The sequence below is a fragment of the Tigriopus californicus genome, chromosome 7 (assembly GCF_007210705.1).
Source record: "Tigriopus californicus strain San Diego chromosome 7, Tcal_SD_v2.1, whole genome shotgun sequence".
Classification (NCBI taxonomy): Eukaryota; Metazoa; Arthropoda; class Copepoda; order Harpacticoida; family Harpacticidae; genus Tigriopus; species Tigriopus californicus.
The window spans coordinates 10,113,050-10,139,542 of record NC_081446.1 but is presented as its reverse complement, the minus strand read 5'-3'; the positions used below and the strand labels follow the sequence as shown (position 1 = coordinate 10,139,542).

At 40.6% G+C, this 26,493-nt stretch overlaps 1 protein-coding gene across 1 annotated transcript in view; it reads right to left on the bottom strand.

Annotated features, from left to right (window-relative positions):
- LOC131883675 (vascular endothelial growth factor receptor 1-like) overlaps positions 1–7,466 on the bottom strand; it is a 12,714-nt gene extending 5,248 nt beyond the window's left edge. The window contains exon 1 of the mRNA XM_059231191.1: positions 5,306–7,466. Coding sequence (XP_059087174.1) covers positions 5,306–5,920 — 615 coding nt within the window. The 5' untranslated portion in view covers positions 5,921–7,466. The remainder of the gene's footprint in view (positions 1–5,305) is intronic.
- Positions 7,467–26,493: the final 19,027 nt, after the last annotated feature.

Genomic DNA, 26,493 nt, shown 5'->3' with positions numbered 1-26,493 from the left:
GTCCACAAAAGGAAAAGTACAACCACCAAATTGCCACTCATTTGTGTCCCCGTCTCTTGGGATAACGCTCATATTGCCTTCTGCATCCCTAATCGCCATTATCTTGGTATTGACAAGTAAGGCCTTCTTTGTCTGGACGCTGTTGCTCAAAGTTTCAAATCGTTAAACTATCCAAGAACCAACAATAAAAAGCATTTACAACAAACCCATAAACGTTGCGAACTGCTACACTTTTTGTTGCTGGCAGGGCTGGAAATTTCTAGATACGCGGATATTTCCTTGCGGTACCTAAAAAACGTGAGGTCAACTAATCCTTTGGGAAAAACAGGCTAATACAAGCCCACATTAAACTAATAATAGCCACGTATACCCCGGGCAATAGAACAACATCCTTTTTCCGATTCATTTTATGGCCTCAGTTACCATGGGGAACTCACACGTGAGGAAGAACATTTTTTTGGTGGCTAAGATTTTACGGATTTAGTAACCGATATAAAGAATGTCATTCAATGTAAAAAATGTCATGTCTGATAGATTAAAAACTAACTATATCGGGAAATGGTCCAGAGGAATAATGAAACACTTGGTCTATCAACGAACTGGTACTAACCAATCTATGAAGCCCTTAAACATGGGATTTATTTTTGCGGACTTCCTTACCGCTACTGGGAGTGCAATTCCCCACACTTCAAGACGAAAAAAATATTTATTTTCATATATTATTTGATCAACCACGAATTACAGTAGGCGGATCTGGCTAGCCCTTGAATATAGGGTTGATCGGGAATTTTAGTCAAAAACTTGTCCAAGTATGACTTAAATACTGCTACTGGATCGACACCTACATACTCCCTACGAATGTTTGAGGGCAGCAAATTGAACAATGAAGGAGCCCGAGAAAGAAAAGAGTTGGACTTTATTATTCTAACTAGCCTGGATTCTTGAAGGCTTGAAGGCGCTCTCAAGACGCAAGTTAAACCTTTGCGGACACTAGAAATGACCCATGATAAGGCAGGGTCAGATGTAACAAAAAATCGCCTTCAGTCCGACGATAAGAAGTTATGTAATTCCAGACCCCGGTTTATTATAATATTAATCTATCTACCTTACACAAACCGTTGTCTTGAATGGATTCAAGGAACAAAAACGTGATTTCACAATCACTCGAGAGTAAATCTGATCAGAAATTGAGTTTGAGTTTGCTGATCGATGATACCCAGGTTTCGAGGGTTGGTCAGGAATGGTTTGGAGGTAGTTATCCAGGTCTTTTTTGCATTTGTGTAGGGGATTTTTCCACCATAGATGACCCGCAGGGCGGCGGGTAGTTTGTTGAAGAGTCCCGGGCCTCTTTCAAGAAACTGCACAAGATTTTCTCTTTTCTGAACCAGTGTTGGATCCCTAAAGATTTTATTATCATTCTCGGTACAAGGGTTTTTTCCTTTCTCTCACTATGGGTTGTTTTAATACCAGGATTTAGGCTTGGACCATGAATATACTTGAACAAAAATGTATCGTTCATACCTTCGTTCAGTACTGTAGATTCCAATACGAACTATCAGCTATGCCATAGATGCATCTAGTGAAGAACCGCAACACCTTTTCTACTTTTTGAGGATGACCAGAGCCGTTGGGAGCCCAAATTGGAAATGCATATTCAAGATGCAGTTGGACAATGGACTTGTATAGGGTCATCATGGCAACCTTATCTCTCGATTTAAAAGTCCAATAAATGCAGCCGCAAGTCTGAAATGCTTTGGTAACTTTGAGTTGTATGTGTTAGGAAAAAGTTCCGTCATCTCCCAAATTCTTAACGCTACTGACCACTTTAAATTCTTTTATTGGAACTAGATACGTATGAAGGCGGATAACCGTGGTCACTTCCTCGAGTCATGACTTGAAATTTGTCGTCATTTAAGGTCATGTTGTATTCAGCCTCCCATTGGCATATTTGGCTGAGGTCTGTTTGCATTCATTGTTGATTTTTTTTAGCTACTTCTAAATAACGCATTGAAAAAATACATCTGGTCGGATATCGAATTTGGCTTTGTTTCTGTTCACGACAAAATTGTTTAGTTCCATCTTTTCGCACACGTTTTTGCCAATTCGAGTGTGTGTTGTCCTTGAAGAGAGATTAAACCTCATTCATCATCATGCTGTCAATTTATTGCTTCAAGTTTTTGTTGCCTGCAATGAGAAGTTGTCGACAAAAAGCCTGCGCTCATTTTTTTGAGTTAAGATAGTTTTTTCCCTATAGATTTCCTATTTAATAAAATATCTTGTATTAAGCGTCCTCTCATTCATCCCAAGGGAACAACAATTCAGTTTCCGGTATGAACAATACTGTAGTTCGGGTTGGATAGAGTACCATGAGGTAAGCTAAATTAAGTGGGGAATGTTCTTTTGAAAAAACAAACATACTGTTCTAATCAATAATAAAAGCGAAACGGATTTTTACTTGAACACCTTATTTCTTCATCAAAGGGCAAGGTTGGAACATACGTGTTTTCGATGCACAAACTGCACAATGTATTTGGAGGATTAGTCCTTATTATAGCAAATGATGTGGTTCCAACCATGTTCTTCAATGAAACAAGTGGTTGTTGGCCTTTAAATTTGATTGGTAGTTTCGTATCCCAAAAAGCTTTTTTCTCGGCTTTCTCCCATGGGTTCCACGCTTTAGGCAAAAGTTGCAGGGAACTATAATTTAAGACGCATCGGATACGACTGATGCAATTCCAAAAATCTCTAATCATAAAACATAAACATTGAGCTTAAGAAGATCAGAAGAATGTGCAAACATTGAAGAAGATTGTATGGTTTCCTTGAGTAGGATATCAGATGAATGAACTGAGTTATAAAACTATGTCACAAACCATTTGCACTTGCACAGAGTGTGATCGTTTAAGAAGAAAACAACGATATGCTTTGTTTAGTAACAGCGTGTTTGACCCAGGAACTTGCTCTTGATAACCTGTAAGATCGCATTCTTAACAAAAAGACTCCTCAAAATACGAGCTATGGACCAATTGGTCATGTCTAGTTCATAGAGATGGACACATAGAGCGCCTTGTTCTGAATTCTTTTTGACAAGTAATCTGCTGCTTCTTAGTAGAGGTTGTGTGGAAAAAAACGCGTACTTTCTATAAATATCATCTCGAGTTGTCCAATAGAAGATAATGTTATAGCTAAATCGCCTTGGCGACCAGACTACCTCTCACACGAAATTTTAGTCGTAGCCTGCCGGAGAATTTCTCCTCTATCTACCTCTATGATCTAGTGATGGAGTGGAGGTCGTTCACGAACCAAAGTCGATACAACGAGGCCAGACATATGCATGCCATGCCTACTTTGCAGTTATCGAAAAAAATGTGCAAATGTGGAAAGTTGGAAACAAATCGGTTTTTGGTCTATTATTCAACACTTCTGTATTGTAAACGAAGGGTACAAAGATGGTAGCCTTCACTTGGACATGAACTTTTTGGTTAGTGTGCCAAGAATTCGGAAGTGCATGAAAAATGTCCATAATAACGGGGGAAACTTAAATCTAGTACAATCGAACTATGAATGATATGCAGGAATATAGAAAATCGATCTCTCCTTGAAATAATATATATTCCATGCAGGAACTCCATTGTTGTGAAAATCTAATTACGGCTATCTGATGAGAATATTGTTTTATGATGTGTTTCAAATACGATGCAATTCGACGCTCAGTGCTTGTGGTTGTAAAACTCTGGTATTTATTTAGTGATTAATGTCACTTGAACGTGAGGTACTCCATTGCTTTCATTTTGAGAAAGGAATTGCTTGTCTTTAGGGCCATTTCAAGGTCCAATACTTGTGGTATGCTTTTGAATAGAAAAAAAGAAACATTTTCCAAATAATTCAAACTTGTCCCAGTAAAGTTAAAATGGTTCATATTACTTAAAAAGAACCCCTAACTACCTTGTACAGTATTGAAGTGATCAGAATTTCTCCTTTGCGTTGTTCATGATTAAAAATACAAACCAACGCTTTCTGAGCTTGCGAACCTTTTTTTAACATCCCAAGCATTCATGCGTTATTTACATACATAGACATCTTCAAAAGAATTGTGACTCATGAAAGAGTTAACTTTGACAAGACATTCTTCCCGTTATGTCATGTTTAGGGAAATAGCCATATAATCTATTATATAGCTTAATGAAATAAAGAATCAAGTTGAAAGTGTTTCTTTTATGAAATGCTGTGTAAATGCCTTCAAAGTTCATTTGAAATCTGGTATCACCACTAAAAGATAGAACGTAACAAATCTTGCTGATTGGGACAAGTTACACATATGAGAGCTAGCTAATTTTGAGACCTTCCTATGGCTTTTTGCTTGTCTATGATGTGGAACATGAGGCAGATTTCAAACATATTGTACAAGTTTTGATCATGACGAGCTAAGTATGGCCCAATGCTGTTGGCAGAAAAGGCCAGAAAGGCAAGGGAAAAATTGGTCTTGAGAGATTGGGGGAAACCTTTCTGTCCTGTCATGAAAGCTCGGATTTGTTCTTTTGATAACAACGAATTCTGCATCCTGCCAAAAGAATGGGTTAATGAGCATCGCCTGTCTTTCATCCTGCGGTCTGTATTCTTGTGGCGTGTGCCTTCCTAACATTGATGTGCAGCAGCACTCAATTGGGGTTGGGTAAACAATGCTTACGTACATACCTGTCTAATTGACAATGAAAATCTGGCAAATTCGTCCGTGCGTTTGAAGACGGTTCGTTCCATTAAACAAACTTTGGCAGACGTAAATGTGTCAATTACCTCGCCCAAGCTCATCTAGCTTTAGCTCCAAATGTGCTTGAGTAAGCACTGTTCAGTACTGCACGGTATTCAGACGATGCTCCAGAAGTACAGTGGACGTGGGTGTTGCAATTAAACAAACAGACGATCCAACTATTCTCAGTTTTCTGACGACCGCAGGTTCTTCCATCTTCTAGAGCTAACAAAACATCACCCAAAGAGCGATTTCCAGCCCCCAGTTCCAGAGACCTCCCCAAGTTGTGGCATTTTCAGCGCCAAATTGGCTGTGCCTCAAAAGTCATAGAGCCATAGAGTAGAAGTGAGTGAGCAAGCAAGTAAGTAAGCTAGCTTGGATTATTGTCTGAAAAAGGGGAGACGTTGTTTATGCTTGAGCTTGGATTTCTCCCCCACCCACATTATGACTGACTGACTGACTGACTAGTTGGCTGGCTGGCTGGCTGTAACACATGTTAGACTACGTACGTATATGTATAGGTAAGCACACACAATTTCGAATGAATAACTAGCTTACCTTTGGATCAAACGAAACAAATTTGTCCATTTGGACGGTCCCACTGCCTTCGCGGATTAACGTCACATTCACCTCGGGGTGTGTAGGCTGACAGGGCAAAATGAGCGTCTCGTACTGCACGGCTTGCAGAAAGTCCATCCCCGAGTTCTTCATCAAGTGCTTCCCATCGTCCACGTACAAATGGACACTGGAGGAGTTATCGATGGAACTCGTATCCACCGTTCCGTTATAGGTGCAGATGAAGGTGCCCGTGTCTTTGTACTTCAAGTCACGGATGGTCATATCAGCGATGTAGACCCTGGTCTGACCCCCGCCAATCTTGGGGTTGATCTCTTCCTTGTGAGACAGATTGACCCTGTCCCGGAGGTCATCCCGAGCATCCACCGGAAGTCGCCATGACACCCCTTGACGTTTGCCCTGGCAACGCACACTGTATTCACTACCAGCCTTCACGGTCTGGTGACCATCTTCAGGTAGAATCTCGGGAGGATCGAACTCGATATAGCGACGGTGGAGTTGTCGATCTCCAACGTTGGTCTGTGAGAGGGATTTGGAAATGGTCGAACACCACAGGATCGCCACACAGACCGAGGCCCACATGTTGCTCCGCTTCATGGTTGAAGCCACTAGGGTCGATACAAAACTATCACACTCAATTCAGTAGCGTTCCAACATTCACAGAGGGAAGATTTATGGATCCACCGTGGCCCCTCTCTCAAATCGGGAGTTTTCCCCCTCCTCTCTCTCTCTCTCTATCTTTCTCTCCTCTGACTGAACTGACTGAACTGGCTTGCTGGCTTGCATGCGTGTGTGTCAGAAATGTTGTCCCCTTGATGTAGCTCGTTTATGATTTAGCTTCAGTCGCAACAAGCTGTGTCTAAAACACAAGTTCAAAACTGAAGATCTGGAATTTCGAGATGTTTTCTCTGGGGATCAGTTAGGACTTAGGACAAGGGGCCCGATCTCGTTCGTCACAATCGCTGAGATTCACTTCAACTCACGGGTTCACTTCAACTATCGATCGACTCGAGTCGACCAGTTCTCACTGAAGGAGAGCTAGCTCAGCCAGAAAATGAAGTCTCTTCCAATAATTGTACCCAACACATGTTGCACATGAATTCAATTAAAAATGTCCGACGCCACTTCCGACAACTCGGAGGAAAAAAATGTGTCGAGCACTTCCAGCTGACTGGATCACGGAGAGAGAGTGAGTGAGTGAGTTGGAGACTCTGATGATGGAAGTTGGAGAATTCGTATCGTGGATTCAGGCGATATTATTAGTGCAACTGCACAAAAGAAATTCTTTATGGTTGGCGAGGGGGAGATCAATTGAACACTCGTTTTTTCATGAGTGATGATAAAACCCGCAGCTCATGTTAGCTTGACGAGGGCTAGTTGAACACGTTTTTTTGCGAGGATGATTCAGCCTGCATAAAACCCTTAAATGCCAAAATAACACACCATTCCAACAAGAGCCATAGCACGACTCGAATTCGGGATTTATGATCAAAACACTTCCACTTCTTTTGCTCTCCTTCTTCACGCCTCACGGGGGGTGCAGGCGGGTTTGGAATTCCGGGATTGTCTCTCACAGATCTTGGAATCAATGATGCATTTTGAATAATAGTCAGTACTGCTTTGGTGTGTGCACTCACTCTCTTTGAGTCACGGGTGAAAAAAGACAAAGTCAATTTCGATCTCGGTGCGTAGAGATGACTTACGACAGGTCTTTACACAAAGGACGTCTTGGGGCGAGGTAGTAGAGGGACGAAGAGATTCCGTGCCTTGAATACATTTATTAGAGATCGTTGATTCCTCATATATCCGTGCTAAGAACTTCCTCCTCTTCAGACGAAGATTCTTCAAGTGTAAAACAACGCAATCGATTGAAGTCCTGTTTTATTCCGCTCCTTCTTTCACTCGCACACATTCTTCTTGACTTTCAAGATGGGACCCATTAAGAGTGGACAGGAAATGAGAAGAGCTTCCGAAGTTGATCCGGTGTTTTGGGTGGTGTGTCTGGACATGCAGAAGTGAGAAACAAACTATGAGATGTGGTCCACTGTCAGCTCATAACCCTTTTCGAATGACTTTGGGCTTCGTCTGAGGTGGGTGCTGATTTTTCGATCGTTTCCCCCGTTTGCCTGTCTGCCCACTATTCACTTTGGACGAGCGACTCCGGGTGTTGTGACTTGAAATGTGCCTTCCGTAGAACTACCGCGGAAAATACATTTTCCGCTTTATTTTCTTCGCGCTCTCGGGATAAATTAAGTTTCTCAACTTGCATATAGTTGAGCTATTGGATGCTCAATATGTTCAATGGACGACTCCACTCCTGGAGTATCGATCGTCCAGAGATGTTGCCGCTTGACTCTTTGGCGTCATTGTGCTCCTATAGTCTTTTGCATCTCTGCGAAAAACAATCCCCTCCCCTTACGGCTAACTTTTTTTTTTAACTACATGCTGGCTTGGAAATTCCAACCCTGAGGTTGGTCCGGTGGTAATGCATAAACATCCCTGATTGACACCTGGGCTTCGTGCAAACAAAATATGATTCAATCAGACCGTCCAAGTTGACACCTCTCTATTTGTCCAAGCCATTAGAGTCATCCACACATCCAAAATTGGGGTTTGAGATGTCGAGTGAAACATCGCACTCGTCTTCTTCCCAACAGTTTTGAGGAGTTTGCCTTCACCCTCCTTCAGCACATTTCGCAGCGAATTCTCTCCAGTCCATCCAGCACCCATCGTCCGTCCGTTCGTTCGTTCGTTCGTCCGTTCGTTCGTTCGTTCGTATAGTATCCGATCGTCCCACTGCTAAGGGAACGAACATCCATCTACCCATCCATCCATCCATCCATCCATCCTCCCCCTCCTCCGAGATTGGCTTGGAGAAGTTTGGACGACCGACAGCGATGATGTGGACGACACAAATCCCTCACATGTTCAACAACCTAAGTCTCCAACCTCCTCCTCTCTCTCCATTCCAACTGTATCCGTGTCTCGGGGTTCCAACTGAAACACATCGTGCGACATAGGTCGTCTTTCCCCCTCCCCAAATGCGCCCAAAACCGAGTCGTTGCGAGACTCCGAGAACATCCAATCCGAGTCGACTTTTTCTTCGTCTTCGTCGTCGTCCCAGTCCTCCTCCACCTCCTTGTTCTTCCAAGCGAAGAGTTTTCTGCCATGTGACAAGAAGTTGGCCAACGAACATCGGGGGTCGTATCCAAAGCCAGTGGAACACTCCCCATCTTTGATGTATATGAGCATGGCTATCCGAATATTCAAAACAACTTAAGTCAAAACCAATCCCACCGGACCGGACCGGGCTCGTTTGTTGTAACCGAGCCCAAAATAGAATAACTTTGAGGAGTCATGCCACCTAGTTTTGGAATGGATGAGTTGATTGGGTTGAAAGCTTGCTTATCTGCATAGATCCACATGAAAAAGGTCTCATTAATGGGAGGATAGGAATGCGTGTCTTCTGACTGCATTGTTGCATAAATGGTAATAAGAGATCGCATTGATCAAGGGGATGAAGTGCTAGGCTACTAGATTTGAATTGGCTGAAAATCACGTTTTTGAATATGCAACCCCTCAAAAACATGAAGTGGTAACTCATTGAATAGTTAGAAATGACAGTGCATAATTTTCCTGCATTTGTTTGAACCTTTTAGAGACATTGCTGAATCGATTTCAAATTCGTCCTCCAGGAAAACAAAGCCAATAACCAAAGAGTAAGTAAATCAGGGCTCACGCGAATAGGACTTTTTCAGATTTTCACTTTTGTCGGGTCCGTTTGTCAATTTCATTCAAAACCACTCAAAAACTTGTTTTCCATCTAACTTGGTCACTCCCATTTTTCATGTGTACGAATAAAGATCCTTGAAAGAGTTGTTTGGGTGCAGGTACTGCAGGACACACTCTTACCTACGAGGGAAGAATGGCCTTGCACTCGACTTGACCTTTTGGATTAAAGATCCCAAGATAACAACATCCTTTTGTCAGCCTGAGAATTGTTGGCCGTCCAAAGCCCTTGAAGTAGAAAAACTAACGTCTTGGAGAATTTTTGTCAACAATAAAGGGAAGTTTGGTCCGCTTCATAGTAGAAATACTACATTTGGCCAAAGAGATATTTTTCCAGGGTAAATGAAGTCCATAAACGAGACTCGAAAGCCTCGAATAAAGTAAATTGAGATAGGTACGAAGACATCCTCAGACTCAAGAGTGGGTACAGTATGTAGTACACTACTGTTTCATTCAGTTCAGGCCGGGGTGTATTAATGAAGGGGAAAAACCATCCAAGTGTGTGGACAGGCCATAATACTTGTAACAAGGCATTGGGATCCATTATCATTAAGGCTAAGCCATTCCCATGAATGTGGTGGGATCCATCATACATGGAACATCAAAGTGAGACCCACAAGGAAAGAAGGAGACAGGCAGACAGAGAGACGAACAAATAACATTAAAAATGTCAGAAGTTATGGCAACGATGAGCTTGATCGTTAATCTTGATATCCTAAACAGATCCATAGTACGCCCCGACGGTTCCAAGTTGTTCCATGTTGAACCGGAGGCATTACAAAGATACAGGTTGTGATGAAAATGGGGAAACATACGTAGGTGTTAAGCACGAGTAAAAATGAGGACTGTCAAGGTAGAGCTCCAAGAATTGAAGTGCTACCCAATTCCAAGAAGTAGGAATTGGATTTGCTTCATTGACTGATCGGATCTGTGACCGAAGCATTTCCCCTGGGATTTGCTTTGGCTAGATCCGTCTTTTCTCTCAATACAGGCAAAGTTAAAACCCAAGCCGCACGTCATTATCTGAGAGCGGAAATAGAAATTCCTTGGTCTTGAATAACGTATTGAAAAGCTTTCATTGTGAGGAAATGATGAAGTTACATGAAAAATGAAAATTGAAGTCCTCAAACGGAATGCTTAACGTAACATCTCTAATAGCGTTACATGGCTGCTTAGGGTTCTTTTGTGAGAGAAAATAGGGAGGCAAACGTCGTTCCTTCCCTCTCAAAATTTGACATGTTTGCAAATGTTATGCAATATTCTCGATGTCCTTGAACTTTGAATTCTGAATGAGAAAAAAAAATGATTTTTTCGAGTGAGTGACAGTGGGAAATGAAGAGCACTTGAGAAATTATTCGTCGTGTTCCCTACATAAAAGACGCAGATCTTCACCGGATCAAATTGCTAAACTTCGTTTTGTAATGTAGATGTCGATTCCAACCGTTTTGAAAATAAGAAGACGACAAAGAAGGGAGCTCGATGACCACTCTCCACTTCGTTCCATTAGGTCTGGTCTCATTAAGAGTGTCTCCAATTGCTGATTGTCCTTAAGTTCTCCAGATTGACAGGCCAAGACGTTTCAGGGTTGCCACTCTACCCCGATTAATTTTACTGTTAGAGAGCATGGTTCATGAAAACATTTACCGTTTAGCTTCAGAGACCTTTTCTATATTTTAACCGTCAACCAGCCAATGAATAGATATCCTCTACATGTAAGCGCTACAAGGCATCATTGGAAACCACGCTAAAGACATTGGGTCTCCGTCAATCTGACATCACTGATTGAGGCCAAACCGATTGGACTGTGAAGCGATAAGAAGACAGCCGCTCCAATTGGAACATGTGTGATCGACCAACGAAAGAGACGAGACGACGAGTTCGCTCTACTAGTTCGAAGTCCGGGACTGATATTCAAGAAGTCGACGACATCCATCCCTTTTACTACTGCAAGCTATTGGCCTTCTTCTTCTTTCGTCTTCGCATCACGAATGAGGAAGCTTCTTAGCTCACTCACACATATGCTCACAATATTGGCACCATATTCTTCCAGCCGGCTCGCGACTGATGGGAGTAGTTGGAGGATGGCTTCTTTCCTCCAGCATTGGCCAAAGAGCTCAGGATCATTTGAGTGTTCTACAATGGTGAACACACGCATACACACACACTCACTCACACTCACCATTGCTATAGAGACATACGTTGAATAAGAGAGCATCTGTTGGGGTCAAATCATTGAAATGAATGTGATTTCAAACGAATAGAACGAGTTTATTCGCATCGTAAAGCATTTGCCAATGGGAATGGCAAATTCCATTGCCAAGATTTGAAGTCTGCATGAGACATACGATGAGCATCTTAACAATAATTGATTTTGATGCACGGTATATGGTATGAATGTATTAATAGAGCAGCCATGTCGTTACATCCGATTAGAGCCGGAGACCAATGTTCTGATCTACAAGCTAGGCAACAGATGGATCGATATATTGTTCTTCTTTTCTTTATTGCGAGAAGCATATCTCATTGGATTTATATAAGTGGTACATGAATGTCAATTCAATCAGTTTCGCACATGGCGATATTCCATCTCTTTCTCACCTTTGATGAAGAGAGACTAGCCCACTTCCCAAGAAACATTTCCTTATTTACTTGACCCGAAGAAATCTAGTGAGAGAAATTGAAGAAGCCATTATCATGTTAAGTCGAAGTTCAAGTGACGTGGGATAACGACGATCCCACTCTTCAGTCATCACCCTTCGTTGGTCGCTTCTCCGCCCTCTTTCTATCACCAATTTTTCACCCTTGAGTGGCTGTCAAGTCCCTCCAATGATTCACCTTCTTGTCCTTGAAGACTTGTTCATTCGATGAACTCGGATTTCAGTGGAACGTCGTTTGAATTAGTATTGTCCATGGTTTCCTTGCCAAACTGCCGTTCGCCTTCCGCTTTAAGAGCTCAACTCATTGGTCCACGATTCTAAAGAACGCACATCCACCAAACGGGCGGATTTGGGTTCTTTCCTTGATTGGTACTAATCCCGTCCGACTTCATTGAGAAAGTACAACAATCCAAGCTAGGTTCTTACAGACACTACTTACTGTGTGAGAACGTTTTGTGCTGATCCATTCTTTGGAGAAGTGGAACGTTGGCAATCCAAAGAAGGAACACGTCAATTATTGAAGCCATCCTCTGAGCAATACCACATACTGCACGTAAATGAGTAACAAATGAATACCGCGAAAACATTGTGATGCGCATCACTTCAGGATGAGGGATGTCGTGCCATGAATGGTTATTATTAACCGCAGAAACGTTTGCTAGAGTTGGAATTTTCCCACTTTCATGTGAATTTGCTTTTCCTTCAATCCCCTTTGATATGTTTTAGTATTCGAAGTGACATTGCCTGCGATGCTTACTGAACAGATAAATTGACATGATGTGATCATAGGGTGTGAGTCTTTTATTATTGAATGGGGTGAGAGAGAAGATTACAACATGGAGGGGAAAAATGGGTCACAAAAAATTGATAGGGGTAGAAATGATTGGGCGATTATCTTTTCACAGCCAAGGAGACAAGCAATTGTTTTAATACACGGATTAGCAAAAAAAAAAACGAGCCCCTTATCCTGGTCCTTTCAATGTTGTTTCGTGTGGACTTGTCTCAATCGAGAATTGACAATTTTGAAGTTTGTACTGTATTTTCAAGCATAAGGTTTTAGAAAAAGAGCATGTTTTTGCCTCTTGATTCCGCTAAGCCTATTTTGAATTTTTGTGGACACACCATAAGCAAAAGTTATTCAAAATTCAAGAAAAATCCTTTTGTTTCTTTTCTTATTGAGCATGTGTACAGGCTTTTGAGAATACGTAAATAAGATTTACACTTATTTATTGTGACATCACAACCTTGTGTTCTGATTCATTTCGGTTCCCTTGAGACGAAATAGTTTACGAACGAGCTCAAGCAACCAGAATGTCAAAGTTGATTGCATAAAGAGGGATATAAAGCATAGCTTTTTTCATTCATAGTCCTCAACTTGTGACCTTTCTTTATGACCAAGATTGCCAGTTGGATTTAAGTGAAATGTACGAGTAAAAATCCAGGATTCAGAATCAACCGCTTTTTCTCCCGAATTACTTAAGGTCATAACATAAGCATCTTCCAAAAAGAACAATCATTTAATTGTCATTCTCGCACTAGACAGAGAAAATGTCGCGATACATCCTGCATTATAGAAATGTAATACAGTGTTCAACCTAGCATATCAAGTGTGAGTGTGCTGTTGTTTCATGTATGGTATAATGTTATTAACAGTTGTGTTGGTATCAGTTATACTCGGTCTTGTTTCAAAAGGTATGTTGATTACTTGAGGTTGTAGTTGAGCTTTTAACGTTGCGGCTTGCTGTAGTCAGTCCGTTGTCATGAAATGTCACCTATTTTCGGTCTCTTACAACAATTCGCAAATCTCATCAACACTTTAATGATAAAAAACTGGAAAAGGTCTTTTGAAGTAGACATGAATGTCTAAAATGGAAGCTTTTTCGGAACCTGTCTGTGAAAGTCATTCCCATTTTTTGTGCAGCCAACTTATTTTTGAGCTCAGTCTTCAACCAGGCAAAGTGAGAATAAAGCGCTCTAAACCACACAGTATTGCCCCTGTTCCATTCAATAACCTTAATTTGAGGAAACCGATCGACGATGTACCTAATCTGCTATAGAATTCATGATTGGTACCCCAAAGACAGGGGTATTTATGGCGTTGCTAAGAATAGCGTTTGGCTTTCCACCCTCAAGAACTCATCTCATCCATCTGGCCATCATAAAAACACCCTAGAACAACATTGCTACTACACAAACGGGAGACACACACAGACATTATTACACCCGTTCCACTCATCTTCGTCTGGAATGATTTGACTCCTTGAGTACCATAAAAGTTTTATTTCATTCTTTTCTCAAGTTATAGTCCGAAGAAGGTTGGTTCACTTCCCATTTCAATGACGTCTTTTGGCGAGATATTTTTTTGGCAATCACACCATCCGGTCATCAAATGGGTCTGATTTCTTTGAAAATCGAGTCATGAACTCCTAGCTAGGTCTGCTGTATCCAATTCAGTTGAGAAATGAGGTGAGACCGGTCGGGAAGAGGAAAGGTGTCATAATTTCCTTTGAACTTTTGTTTGCCCGGTTTTTGCGGGCCAATATCTGCCAACAATCTCCTTCTCCCTTGTTTTCTTCCGCCGTCTCCTCCTCAACATCATCAATCCATTGATCCACCTTACCACTTACTTACTGTACGTACGTACCTACGTACATACACTTGTCCGTAGTGAAGGCACAAAGCACTGTGTGGTAGGTTTAGAGCTTTCAGGTGGCAAAGTTCTTCTTGAGCTCAAATGTTAATGATTGCGTCGACTCCCCGATCAGCTGGCATTTGGCCTGTCCCTAATCCCTTTTGTTGATTCTTTGGTGGTGGTAAATTCATCACACATTTCAAGGTTTAAGATCTGCTCAAATACTACGTTCCTGTCCGTTATCTTACTCAACATTTGTTGATCTACGATTTTTGGACTTGTTCATTTCGCATTTGAACGTGCGATGAGAGTGAAATAATAACTTTCTAACTTGAAGCAAAAACTTTCTATGGGATCAAATCTGTCGCAATTCCAAGATGCTGTGATTACGTGTGACTGCAAAAGGATGAATTAGCGAGGAATGTCAGTAACAATTTCTTTTCTTTGGAAATGCTCACATTAATCTCGTTGATTGGAGACTTGCTTTTTTGAAACGCTATGAATAACTTCTGGTCTGGAACATAATTATTGGTGTGGGCTTAATTACGACTTCCTTTGCAGACTTATCAAAGGGCCAGATTACGTTGTGTTCCCTTAAAACTGGTACTAACGGCTTTTTCCAGGGAAAATGTCCCCCCAAAACGTGGGGGAAAATTGGTCAGCAGGATAGTTGTTATGGAGAATGTTCAGATTTGATGCCATTCAGTCGGGGGGTCCACGACTTGAGATTGCCTTTATATTTAGGAACACATTCGTAACAACTAGGTTTCAAATCTCACCAAAGCACATGCTTGTTCAAATGCATTTTTGTGGAACGATTAGATCGATCAAATCATTGGATACAGATCAAACTGATCAATTTGGGGTTAATTGGACCTTATTCGTTAGGCCAGAACTAGGCCATAGTGTAGAAATCAATTTCCATTACAGCTTTTTTTCGTCAGCCCACGACAATTGAACATGTAGTCCGCAGGAAACCGGTTTACTTCATTTTTAAGGCTTGGACTAGAAATCCCTGGCAAGACGAGTAAATCCAAATCAAAACGAGGCCAAGACGTTCGTTCAATGTGAATGCAAAAATCCGAATCAGTCAATCTTGGATGAAATCATCGTCACCATCAAAAGTAGCAAAAAAATGGCCAGGATTATGCCAAATGGAAGTCAGCTGTTTTCTCCAGAGAGATCCAAGAAGAAAAAGAAAACGAAAGATCCAAGTCATGCTGAAAACCCATGTCACAATAAAACCATTGGTGTGCAAAAATATTTTTATCTCAACCTGACCTTGGCCTTGTTCTGGACTTTGCTTCTTCCCTTGGCCTTAGAAGAGGTCAGATCCAAGATAAAACCTATTCCCGAGTCATGAGCGAATTTCAAATTCTTGACAAGGCCAATCTGTCGAAGTTGGTTGGTGTCATTCGAGGCCCACTTTGTGGGTGGAGTTGCACAATGGCTCGATCGGGCTAATGTCCTCATTTGAATTCGGGATAATGGCCAACAGCATTGCCATTGAAATGTGCGTACGTGAACCCCTTGATCCCAAGACATTGGTCCAATGAAGTCGGTGAAGTCGGAAGAGCCACCAACTCCTTTGGCACCGAATGACTCGGTTCTGTCATTAATCCCAGCCTATTATGCCATTCTTTGTACGCGTAGGCGGCAAAATTTCAACTCCGTCTTGAATACGTAAGAAACCAACAGAAGAGCTCCAAAATATCTAAGGAAAGAAGATGAATACCATATTGTACTTTGCAAAAGAAATGGCTTGTTTTTGTTCGTGACCAGATTACGTAAGTGGAAAGCCGCGTTCATGGCTAAAAGCAGATCTGGTCTTTATTTTGCTCGTCGATTGGAACTGGGTCATTTTTGATTTCCAATTTCCTGATGCATGCCATTCTAATTGCAACTACTTTGACGCATGAGTCTGAGGACTTTGGAACCTGTGTCAATTAGCAAAAAAATATCTTGCTGTTCCTGAACTTGCTGGAACGTTTTCCAAAATTACCACTTTCCTTGGGTCCTCGTGAATTTTGAACCGACATGAACAGAGCAAAAAAGACTATACGCCCCATTTTAGATTCAAAGGGGCCGAAAGAATGAGTTTGTGACAAAATTGAAAAGTTAACAGATCTTGCCTAGTTGTTGAGTAGCCTATACATAGTACATACAGTAGAGTGCAGTACACTGTAAATATGTACAGTGCAGTTCGCTGGGTCTCGTTTTCCCAAGTTCAGAGTGAAGTGGATGGATCAAATTTCAAAATGCTTTAAGAAGAAGCTCCTCAAGCTCATCTTTGTTCAATGGCAATTCTGGGCTGGTGCTGCTGATGTTGCCACCACCTCGCGTGTTAAGCCCGGATAATTATTTTCTTTGTCGAGCTTAGTCAAGATTTGGAAGTAAAACGATTTGACTCGTCACAAATGCAAATAATCCCAACTTCTTCACCACTCTCACTCCGGCTTCTATGAGTTAGCTAGTTGGTCATTTCAAGTGTCACATAATAAGCCTGCTTACACGAGGATTAAGACTCATTTGGAAAAGACACGCATGTATATATTCAAATTCGTCATCATCCGCTTCTGCGCCGACAGTGTTGTGGCTGTCATGAGGTAAAAGGGTCTTCTGGTGCATCATTCGATCTCCATTTGGCCATTACAATCCGGGATTAGGACCTCTGACCTGAAAACGGATCAATCTTTCATGGTCAATAAACCTCCTGGAGCTGGATATTCAAATTTTGTGACAGGCCCTTGTTTCAAGGCCTGAATGGATGAACGCACGAACGAATTGATGGGCTACATGTGGTGCTGTAGGACACCTATCAATGAGCCGGTCTATGTAATACCTGAGACTTGAAATTCGAGAATCAGTTCTTTTCCGTGTTTCTTTCCATGTGTTTTGTCCCGTCACTTGAGAATGCATAAATGTGTCAACAAATGATGCTTGAAAGCCTCCATAAAGACTTCAGACAAGTCAATAAGTCTCAATTGAGCTATGTTATGGGAGAAAAGAAAGGCCTGAAGCTAACAGAAAGAAGGACACCCTCTTTTCTGAAGTTCGTTCGTTCTCTCTCTAGAGGGGAAGTAGAGAAATGAAATTGTTTATCGAAAGATTTCGCCGTTTGAGAAATTGTGACTTACATTCAAGCCTCAAGAGAAGATGACGTACAATGCTTCTTAATGGGTGCCCATATTTTGCACTCCAATGCGAACCCCAAGAAATATTTCATATTTGGGATGTTCTCTTATGCTATTATTCATGAAGCTGACATCATGTCAGACTGCGATCGAGGAAAGAAATTACTTGTTGTACGCAATATGTACTAGTTGGTTTCTTCTTTTAAGTGCTTTTTATGCCATTAAAATTATGTATGGCTGGACCCTCGTTTCGTGCTCTGGTGATCACTTTGTCATTTTCAATCCTTTCACGCTCGAGGCGTTTTTTTCCAAGGCGATGATGGACGAACTTTAAAAGGGATTTCGTTGTTGTCTTTTCATTTCAGAATTTTGACTGCCCCTAAGACTGACATCATAATTTTCAAGCACGATGACTCGAGCACTTTTTCATACTCGAGATAACAAGAAGATGAGATATTATCCACATTTTCACCAGCCCCTCCAGTTATTATCCTTCTTTTGGTCTCTGCCCGAGAAACTAACCCTTTTAGAAATAAGCGAAGTAAATAAAACAAAATATCAAGAACAAATCTAGAGGCAAAACAGCTATCACTTTAACGTGATCTCGACATCTCCTGGTACCTCAATTGGGATGACTCAAACAAGGTAAATATGTAATAATTCATTCTATCTTGAAGCCAGCTGAATACTGTTCGTACATGTGTTCCTTTTATCTCTCCAATTGATACCGACGGAAAATCATTGGGAATTCCTGTCTTTCATCATCCCTGCCATGGAATCCTCGTATGAACTACGTAGACTTGTCAGGTCAAAATATCAACACAGATTTGCGCTCTTCGTGGAAAAAAATAAGACCGACAAGGAACGAAACGGAAAGGACCTGAATTGCTTTCAACGCAAGGAAAAAGTGCGAATTCCAAGTCACATACACTTCCAACACTTGAAAGCTGAATAATGTGAAAAAAATTCGAACTTGAATAGAATAGGATAACGTATAAAAAAAAGCGAGAAGAGGCACTTGACTTCATTATTAGGGGCTTTCCGACAATACATATTTGTGGTATGGTTCTTTCTTTCTTTAAAGATCCTGCTCTATTCGAGGAATCGCGAAGAGTTGTAGAGAATCGGAAAGGGATGAAATTCGGACATTGGAGGCCCCCTGGCCCATCCTGCTTTGCAAAGGTAGAATCTTAGGCTAGATTTCCAATTTAATACAAAAAAAATCACCAAAGTCGAGGTAAGAATAATATTTTTATTCGCAATTTTGGTCCAAAAATGATGCCTGATTCCCACTCTATTCGTTTAAAACGATCAGATAGATAAGTCCGGAAATAGCATTTTTTCTCTCCATTCAATGGTCACAATCATCGTCACCATTTCCGTTATTGTCAAACTCGAAATATATCATTAAAACCTTGATACTGGTGGTATTATCCTTTCTGCGGATATCTACACACTTTTCCGTTAAATGTCCATATAGACGATACGACATTTCATGTATAGCCATTCAATAGACAATAAACGATGCCCATCACACAACCAACATGTAGTCGTTACTTTATATTTTGAACTTACATACTCACAGTTCTTCTTCCAAACAGGATCTTGATCCTATTTCTATCACGGTATTGTCCCATCCTAGTAACTATGCATCACTGGACTTCCAAGGGCTCAACTGTCAATCTGTCTGAGGCGTCTTAGTGTTACTGCTTTATGGATCAAATGCCTGGGAATGAGGTCTATCTTGTCATCACATCTTGAGACGGATTTCAGATCTCGCCAATCTGAACAAGAGGGTGAAGGGGGCTTCTGGTCGGTCGGGGGCGGACGATTCTCTGACTTGGCCTGCTGTCAAAATTGCTTCCAATTTTCGGGAGAAACATTTCACAGCCACGAATATTTCGGCAAAACTCAAGACCCTCAAACGAAATAGTTGATTCCGTTTTCAAACACATCGCCTCTCTCCCTTATCCCCCACCCTCATCTCTTCGTTCATTTGAGAACTAGCAGGAATCTAGAACGTTTTCCTGGCCGTTCATAATTGTGGGAGGATGGCGAGATGAAAAAGCAGGTACGTGATGGTGGAATCGCTCTGAAGCTACGTTGAACTTTGAAAGACTTTGGGTGGGCCATTTCTAATTGAACCAGCCCCGCCAAATACCCACTGAATACTTTGTCGTGATGAGCTTTCAAGGAACGATATCAACACGTGGATATGTGGAAGAGGCTAACGTGATGGGGAAGTCCCTTGTTATTGTTTTCAAACGGGAATTTGGTGAAGAATTTTGTGCATTCACATACTCCCTACGGACCAAAATAGCTTGTGTATTTTTGGATCGGCGAAAAAGGGTGCCTGATATTGACAAAGCCACGCATCTATCAAGTACGCCAGTGCTAGCTAGTATTTATCGGTTTTGATCGTGCACGTTGTGTACATTTTCCGGTTTTCGTTATTTCATCTTTTCTGTTTTCTTCCTTGATGCCTCAAAATTGGGACCCAATTTGTAACCTAGACCCTTCGAGTACTCAACTTTGTCAAGAAGGAACAATTTAAGGAAAACCACAGAGTCCACGTGTGATGTCATAGCTTGTAGGTCGAACATGAATAGACGAACCGTTTCAGGCAGAGGTTTACATGCAATTCCCAAAAAGCAGTGGTTGGTAAGCCACTAGTTCAAATTTCAATGTATACTTCACTGAATGCATATACTGAAACAACTTTTATACCTTTTCATATTTGACGGATACATTCAACATTAAAAATTGCGCAAGTCAGATATCCCACCGGGTTCCAGATAAGGTCCTCTCCTTTTCCTAATCTTCATTGCTCCCCTTTAGAAGCTTGAAGCTTAGTAGTAGTAATCTCAGTATCTCTTCCTATGGTGATGATACAAAATTTGCTTGTGGTAATAATGGTCAAGATTCCAATATTTGGTAAAGGTACTAGATCATATCGACTTTTGGGTTGCTGAGAGTAAAATATGGCCTTGGACGGAATGTAATTCTGCTCAATCACCACGCCGACGCCATTAGAAGCTTAGAAATGGGGGTAAAGACATTGCCCAGGTTTGGTCAAATTGGTCCAAGACAATGGAAAGTTCGATGACTACAGTATCCAGTAAATAGTGGGAAAGTTTTTCAAATGGGTGGTTTGATATTTTGCACGTTTAAGTCTAGAGATATTATCACGATGCTAGTTATGTGCATGTCGTCAATTGTCCACCACATTTTGAACATGCTTCGCCTCTTTTGGCTCTAATCAATTCAGCAGGTTTGCAAAAAATCGAAATGTTCTAAAGATGTTTTAACAAAGACAATATTAAGAGAAGTACGAAAGGTACATGTTACGGTGCGTTTTTAAAAGTGTCCATGAAATTTGTCCCAGCCCAGGTTTTAGGCTCAATTCTAGTGACCCTTGAGGCTTAAGGCTAGTTAGAACAAGAGCGATAGAACAATAAAATCCACCTTGCTTCTTTCTCGGGCTTTTCATTGTTCAATTGGCTTCCCTTTAATATTCGTGGCGAAAACGTATGCGTTGATCCTGCATTGTTAGTCAAACAATAGGCTGAACGAAATTCCAAATCAACAAGGCCTAGGCATATCTACCAACTCCATTTTGTTGGTGGATTATTTATCAAGTGAAAACAAATTAAGCAAGAATCATAAATATACCATCTTGAATAGGGGATGTCAGGTAAAGGAAATTCAAAGAAAAATGTGGTCCGGCACCCTGATTTTGGGCATTTTGGGGAGAGAGAACTAAGACAAACATTACAGTTAAGTCGGACCATCCGCCCATTGAATTTTCAATAATCGAGTGATTTTGAGAGAGCTGTGCTACAAAGCCTAACAAAATGAACATATTTGGTGTAATTCGGTGAACGCATTATCAAATTGGCTCAATACCACTATGATATTTGCTTAGACAAGCAAGTAAATTGAAATAAATGTCATGATTCAATGCACGACCAGTGTGGTTTGGCTGGGCATGTTGTCTTTGATTTTACTCCATGGAATAACGTCAGTTGTCCATGAACGCGTTTACTTGACTAGCCCTAATAGGCCAGGAACGGTAAGGAAGTCAACACCACAAAAATCTTGTTTCTCAATGAAAACGAACTGAAAGGAAGGCTATTCTATAATAAGACCTAAACGAAAGGCCGAAAGACACAAACAAAAGATTAATTCTTGGCGGAGCGTGTACAATGTTTTGAATACACTTTTCTATGTAAAAGCACATTTAAACCAGGAAGTGATTATTCGTTCCTCAAAAAACAAAATAAAGGCTTTTTGATAACTAGACCACGAAAAAACGAAATAAGTTTTGCGAACAGATGTTAAAAATGAGTAAAAAAAAGCTAGTAAAACATAAAATAAAGTTGCAAAAATGCAGTAAAACAGGTAATAATGCAACAAGAACTGTTTATTTGGGAAACCTTTTTTGGTCCGTTTTAGCCTCTTTGCTGGATTTTTATCTATCACAAAATCAAGTCACGCTGCTTTTACGAGGTTATCTATTGAGTTTTTTCTTTTTAACTTTAACTTTATTGCGACTCTTGGTCATGTCAGATTGTAAAATGTATGAAACTGTATGTATAAATATCATATACAAAAATCGATTAATAAAAGAATAAAATGGTCAAGACTGATAAAATAGTTGACTAGAGTGTGGTATCACAGTGAGTTTGACTAGTATTGGTTCAGTGCACATGAAAAAAGTGAAGAGGGAAATTGCAGATAGTACATAAACAGGTGGGGAGAGGTAAATGATGAAAATCTTGGTTATTGCAGTAGAGTGGGTGGGTCAGATTGAACAGATCTTTTGTCAGCTCCCGTCGTTGATGGCATTGGGTCGGGAGCCGGACAAAGGTACGTGAGCGCCAATACTCCGAAGGGATGTCGGGCCAAGGACAATAAGGTGTTATTAAGTCCTTGACCGGGAAGGACAACTTGTGTCCGGACATCACCTCCGGAAAGGTCAGGTTCCCAACACTGTTGGACACTAACCTTGCCAGCCCGATGGTGAGGGGCTCGGTTTCGCATAGAAAATGCGTCCATGCATTATTGGCATATTGGGGCACGCACAGGTATCGTTTGAGGAACTTGGTGAAGGTGGCATCGGCGGATTTGAGGGCGGATTGGGCGGAGTTGGGAAGCCAAAGGTGAAGGCCATAAAGGAAAATTGGAGAGATGTAGGTCCGGAAGAGTTGAAGAACTATTGGAAGGGGGAGATTCTTGATAGGAAGTCTATTGTACATGTATCCGATCCTGGCCTTGGCTTTTACTTATTATCAACAAATTGACATTTCTTTTGTTGCAATATTTGACATTACGACACATTTTCAATTGATACGGTTGTTATGGTATACACTTGATTCTCTTCTGGGGCCTAGTGTGATTAATGAGGACGCTTCTGTTCACAAAATTATTTTGCTTTTGGTTGGATCAAACCCATGACTGATTCCGGTACAGCTCCATTGTAGCTCTCTCTTGGGCCGACTTTCCTAAACCAAAAAATAGGGAGTTGAATCTAGTATTCGAATTCGTTGGTAAACCGAATATGGTATAAAGTTTAAGCAACAATCAACAAACCAAATCATAATCTTTCATTGTACCTATACCTGGGTTTCCTTTCCTTGCAGCGGCTAGTAAGGTCAGTGAAAACTCAAACCCCCACAAATAATGCCAAGACGTTCTTGTTGAAGAGTAAATTCTTCCTCTAATCATATTACAGGGAAAAAAATGAAAAGGTCCCTAAAAAGGCGCAACAAGTTAAGAAGGAAGCAAATAAGAATCCAAATGACAAAAAAACTTTCTAAGATGTTGATGTTAACAAGACAAAAGTCGAAAAAGAGTCAAAGAAGTGGAAAATTGAAAAATATATCACTCAAAGCAATTTTTTCCAGGTTCTAACTTTTTTCAAGGGTCTGTTAATAACGTTCTTTCGACCGAAAAAAACTAAGCAAAAAAACTCCAAACGACTGCAAGTGGCCTAACGAGCATTAAAAAAAAATGAGTAATCTTTATTTCTAAGGTTCTTTTCAACTTTATCGGGGTACATATCTTCACAACAAGAAGTGGACGCCATTTCCGGAGAGAAAAGAGCTGTCTCAAAACTGGTCGGAAAATTGGCTTTCCTTTCAAGAGACCTGCAGGATTTGATAAAGGTACAAACTGGTAACGAATCCACTTGTAGGTCAATGGCCAAAACAGATAACATGATATCATCTTACGGGCCCTGGAGAATTGAGAGCACGTTAAGAACGCCTCGACTCAAGGACAAGTAACGCTTGGATCAAATTTGAACCCGCAATTTTGACGTCGATTGGATAATTGGTACATGCCAAATCTGATATGTTATTAAATATGCTGCAACTGCCAACAAATTTGAACATGTGAATATCTGGTTTAAGTACTAAAACAAATATTGCAGGCTCACTTTTTTGACGTAACCAGCCAAGTAACGCCTTTGATTTGAAAAGGTCCCTCATATTCGTCAGTTAATATCGATGTTTGGAAATCGATGTCATCTGCAAACCTTGAAATTGAAGGAAAACATGATTTTGGCGGTAAGCCACTTTTTCATTTCACGCAAAAACATAGCTTGATCGGCAACAAATCATCACCGAATAAAGATCAATTTAAAATTTGTGCTTTTCAAAATTTAAATGTTAGAACATGGATCGTCTAGTGATAAGTTATAGTAGTCCTATTCTATTTCCCCTTAAAATGGTAAAAGTTTCTATTCATGATTTTGGAAGGCCAACATTGGTTTTGAAATCATTAAACGAAATCTTAGGCAACAAAAAAAACAAGTTCCAGACCTGAATTTCTGCCTTAGCACCGCTAAACTGAATTCGAATCTAATCTTTTGAGGGACATCAACAAAGTAGTAAGACTGGGTTTGAATAACAACGTGACAATGCACACGAATTAAAGAAGTATTGATGCATGGAGCCATGAACAACTCTGTAATAAATTCGTTCATGGTGGTACACTCTAAAAATGTTCATTCCTGGTTACCAGGTCTGAATTTCAAAGACTTACATAAACAAGATCAGGGCCCCCTAGTACATGACACACTCTAATTAGCAATTAGCGTGCTCATTAGTACAACATATAAAGGCCTTTAAGCTTTCAGTACTTATCTTCACTTAAGAGTGAATGGTAATCAACGAGAATCTCAAATCACTAATATTGAAGCATGTAAGGAAAAGTGATGGCCTCACAATTTAATAACTAACGTCTTTTGTACTTGGAATGGAAAATCCTTTAAGGAGGTGTTGAATCGTTAAACGTTAATTATTCAAAATGCGATGAAAGTTTAAGCTTCAGCCATCGAAACAGGCAAATCTATTATTAAAAGAGACACTTCTTTTGCTCATATTTTGGATTAACGCATTTTTTGACTTCTCTTGGTTCAATTTTTGCCCAATTGAAAGGTTAACTTTAAAATACGCTTGTCATTTGTTAATTTGCCTGCTTTGATGGCGGAGGCTTATACTTTTTATATCCTATTAATGTCTGTGGCTTAGTTTTCCACAGTCATAGTTTTTATTAAATTCTATCATTTTCCTTGGAGACATATTTTGCCATCCTAAATTCAGTGTTGAATTTATTAACTGTTTCATCCACATTATTAGATAAAATGACGTTGCCTATATCGTTCTTTTTATTATGTATAATCAAGTAACGAAACCTCATTAATTGACTTTACAGCTCATTATTATTGAAAGGGTGGAAAACCTGACAGATCAGTTCCTTTGAGTTTGCCGTTTTTTTGAAAGCCTAAGAAAAATCCAGAGAGCAAGGTTGGGCTAAGCATTACTGGATGGATGGATGGAGGTTCCAAAAAGCAGTCCAATTAACTTGTTGGGAAAGTACGTCGTGCCCTAGCTCGCACTTGAACTGATTTAGTTAAGTCAAATGTGATATTTGATCTGTTAGGGTACGAGTTGGAAATTGTGAAGCGCGCCAACGTCTCTCAAATCGTCAACCAGCAAAATACTAGGGGGAAAATGAAATTGTGAGCGTTAGAGGAGAATACAGCTGAATTGTTGAAAACAACCGAGACAAACCAACTTACAACTTGACAGAAACACTTTTTTTAGGAACAGAATGAAGGGAAAACGTGTTTCACCGAATGTATGGGCAATCCTTGAGGCGTCAAAGTGAGAAAAAAATGAGGGTAGGAATTAGACCCAACGAGCCTTGTCTTGACCAAGGGGTTCCACGGGGATTTCGATACCTAAGAATGATCCCGAAAAGAAAAGTGAATAACGCAACGGGGTCACAAAATGTTGAGTTGGTTAACAAGCAATTCTGAATATTGATTGTGCTTTCAATGAGAGGGCTGACTTGTGACGTCAAGGATTTTTTTAAAGTAGCCTCTTCAAAGTGACCAGGTCACTCAAATAATGAGAAAGTGGGATTTCGGTATGCAATGCTTTGACAATGCAACATTGAGTAGAATTAGGTAGGATCAAAAAGAATTCCACCTTATTGTACTTTCCAATAATTGGATTTTGATGATGCTTTGCAAATATCTCTTTCTCCTCAGCAGATCAGCAATGGAGACATCATCATTGCTGACTGGGAGGTCAATATTGACTCAATATAAGATTTCAGGCTAGGAAAATTGCAGGGAGTTGCTTACAACCAATTTACTTACAGCACAAGTGGTGGGTTCTGAAATAATGATGCTAATCAATTAAAACATTCTTGTCTTCAACGCCATGGTTTTCGACCTCGTGGAATGTTCGAGGAAAAATTTCAACAGAAGAACCAATGACAATAAGAAAACATTGGAAGGTTTTGGGTTAGCTGATTGGCGAAGAGCAACTCTTGCCTGTGGGGGGGTTCAATGAGACCTCGTTACAATCAAGTTTACCCTCAAATCTGGACTAGTTTGTGGCCTTTGAGATAAAATATATCCATCACACACACATACACACTCTC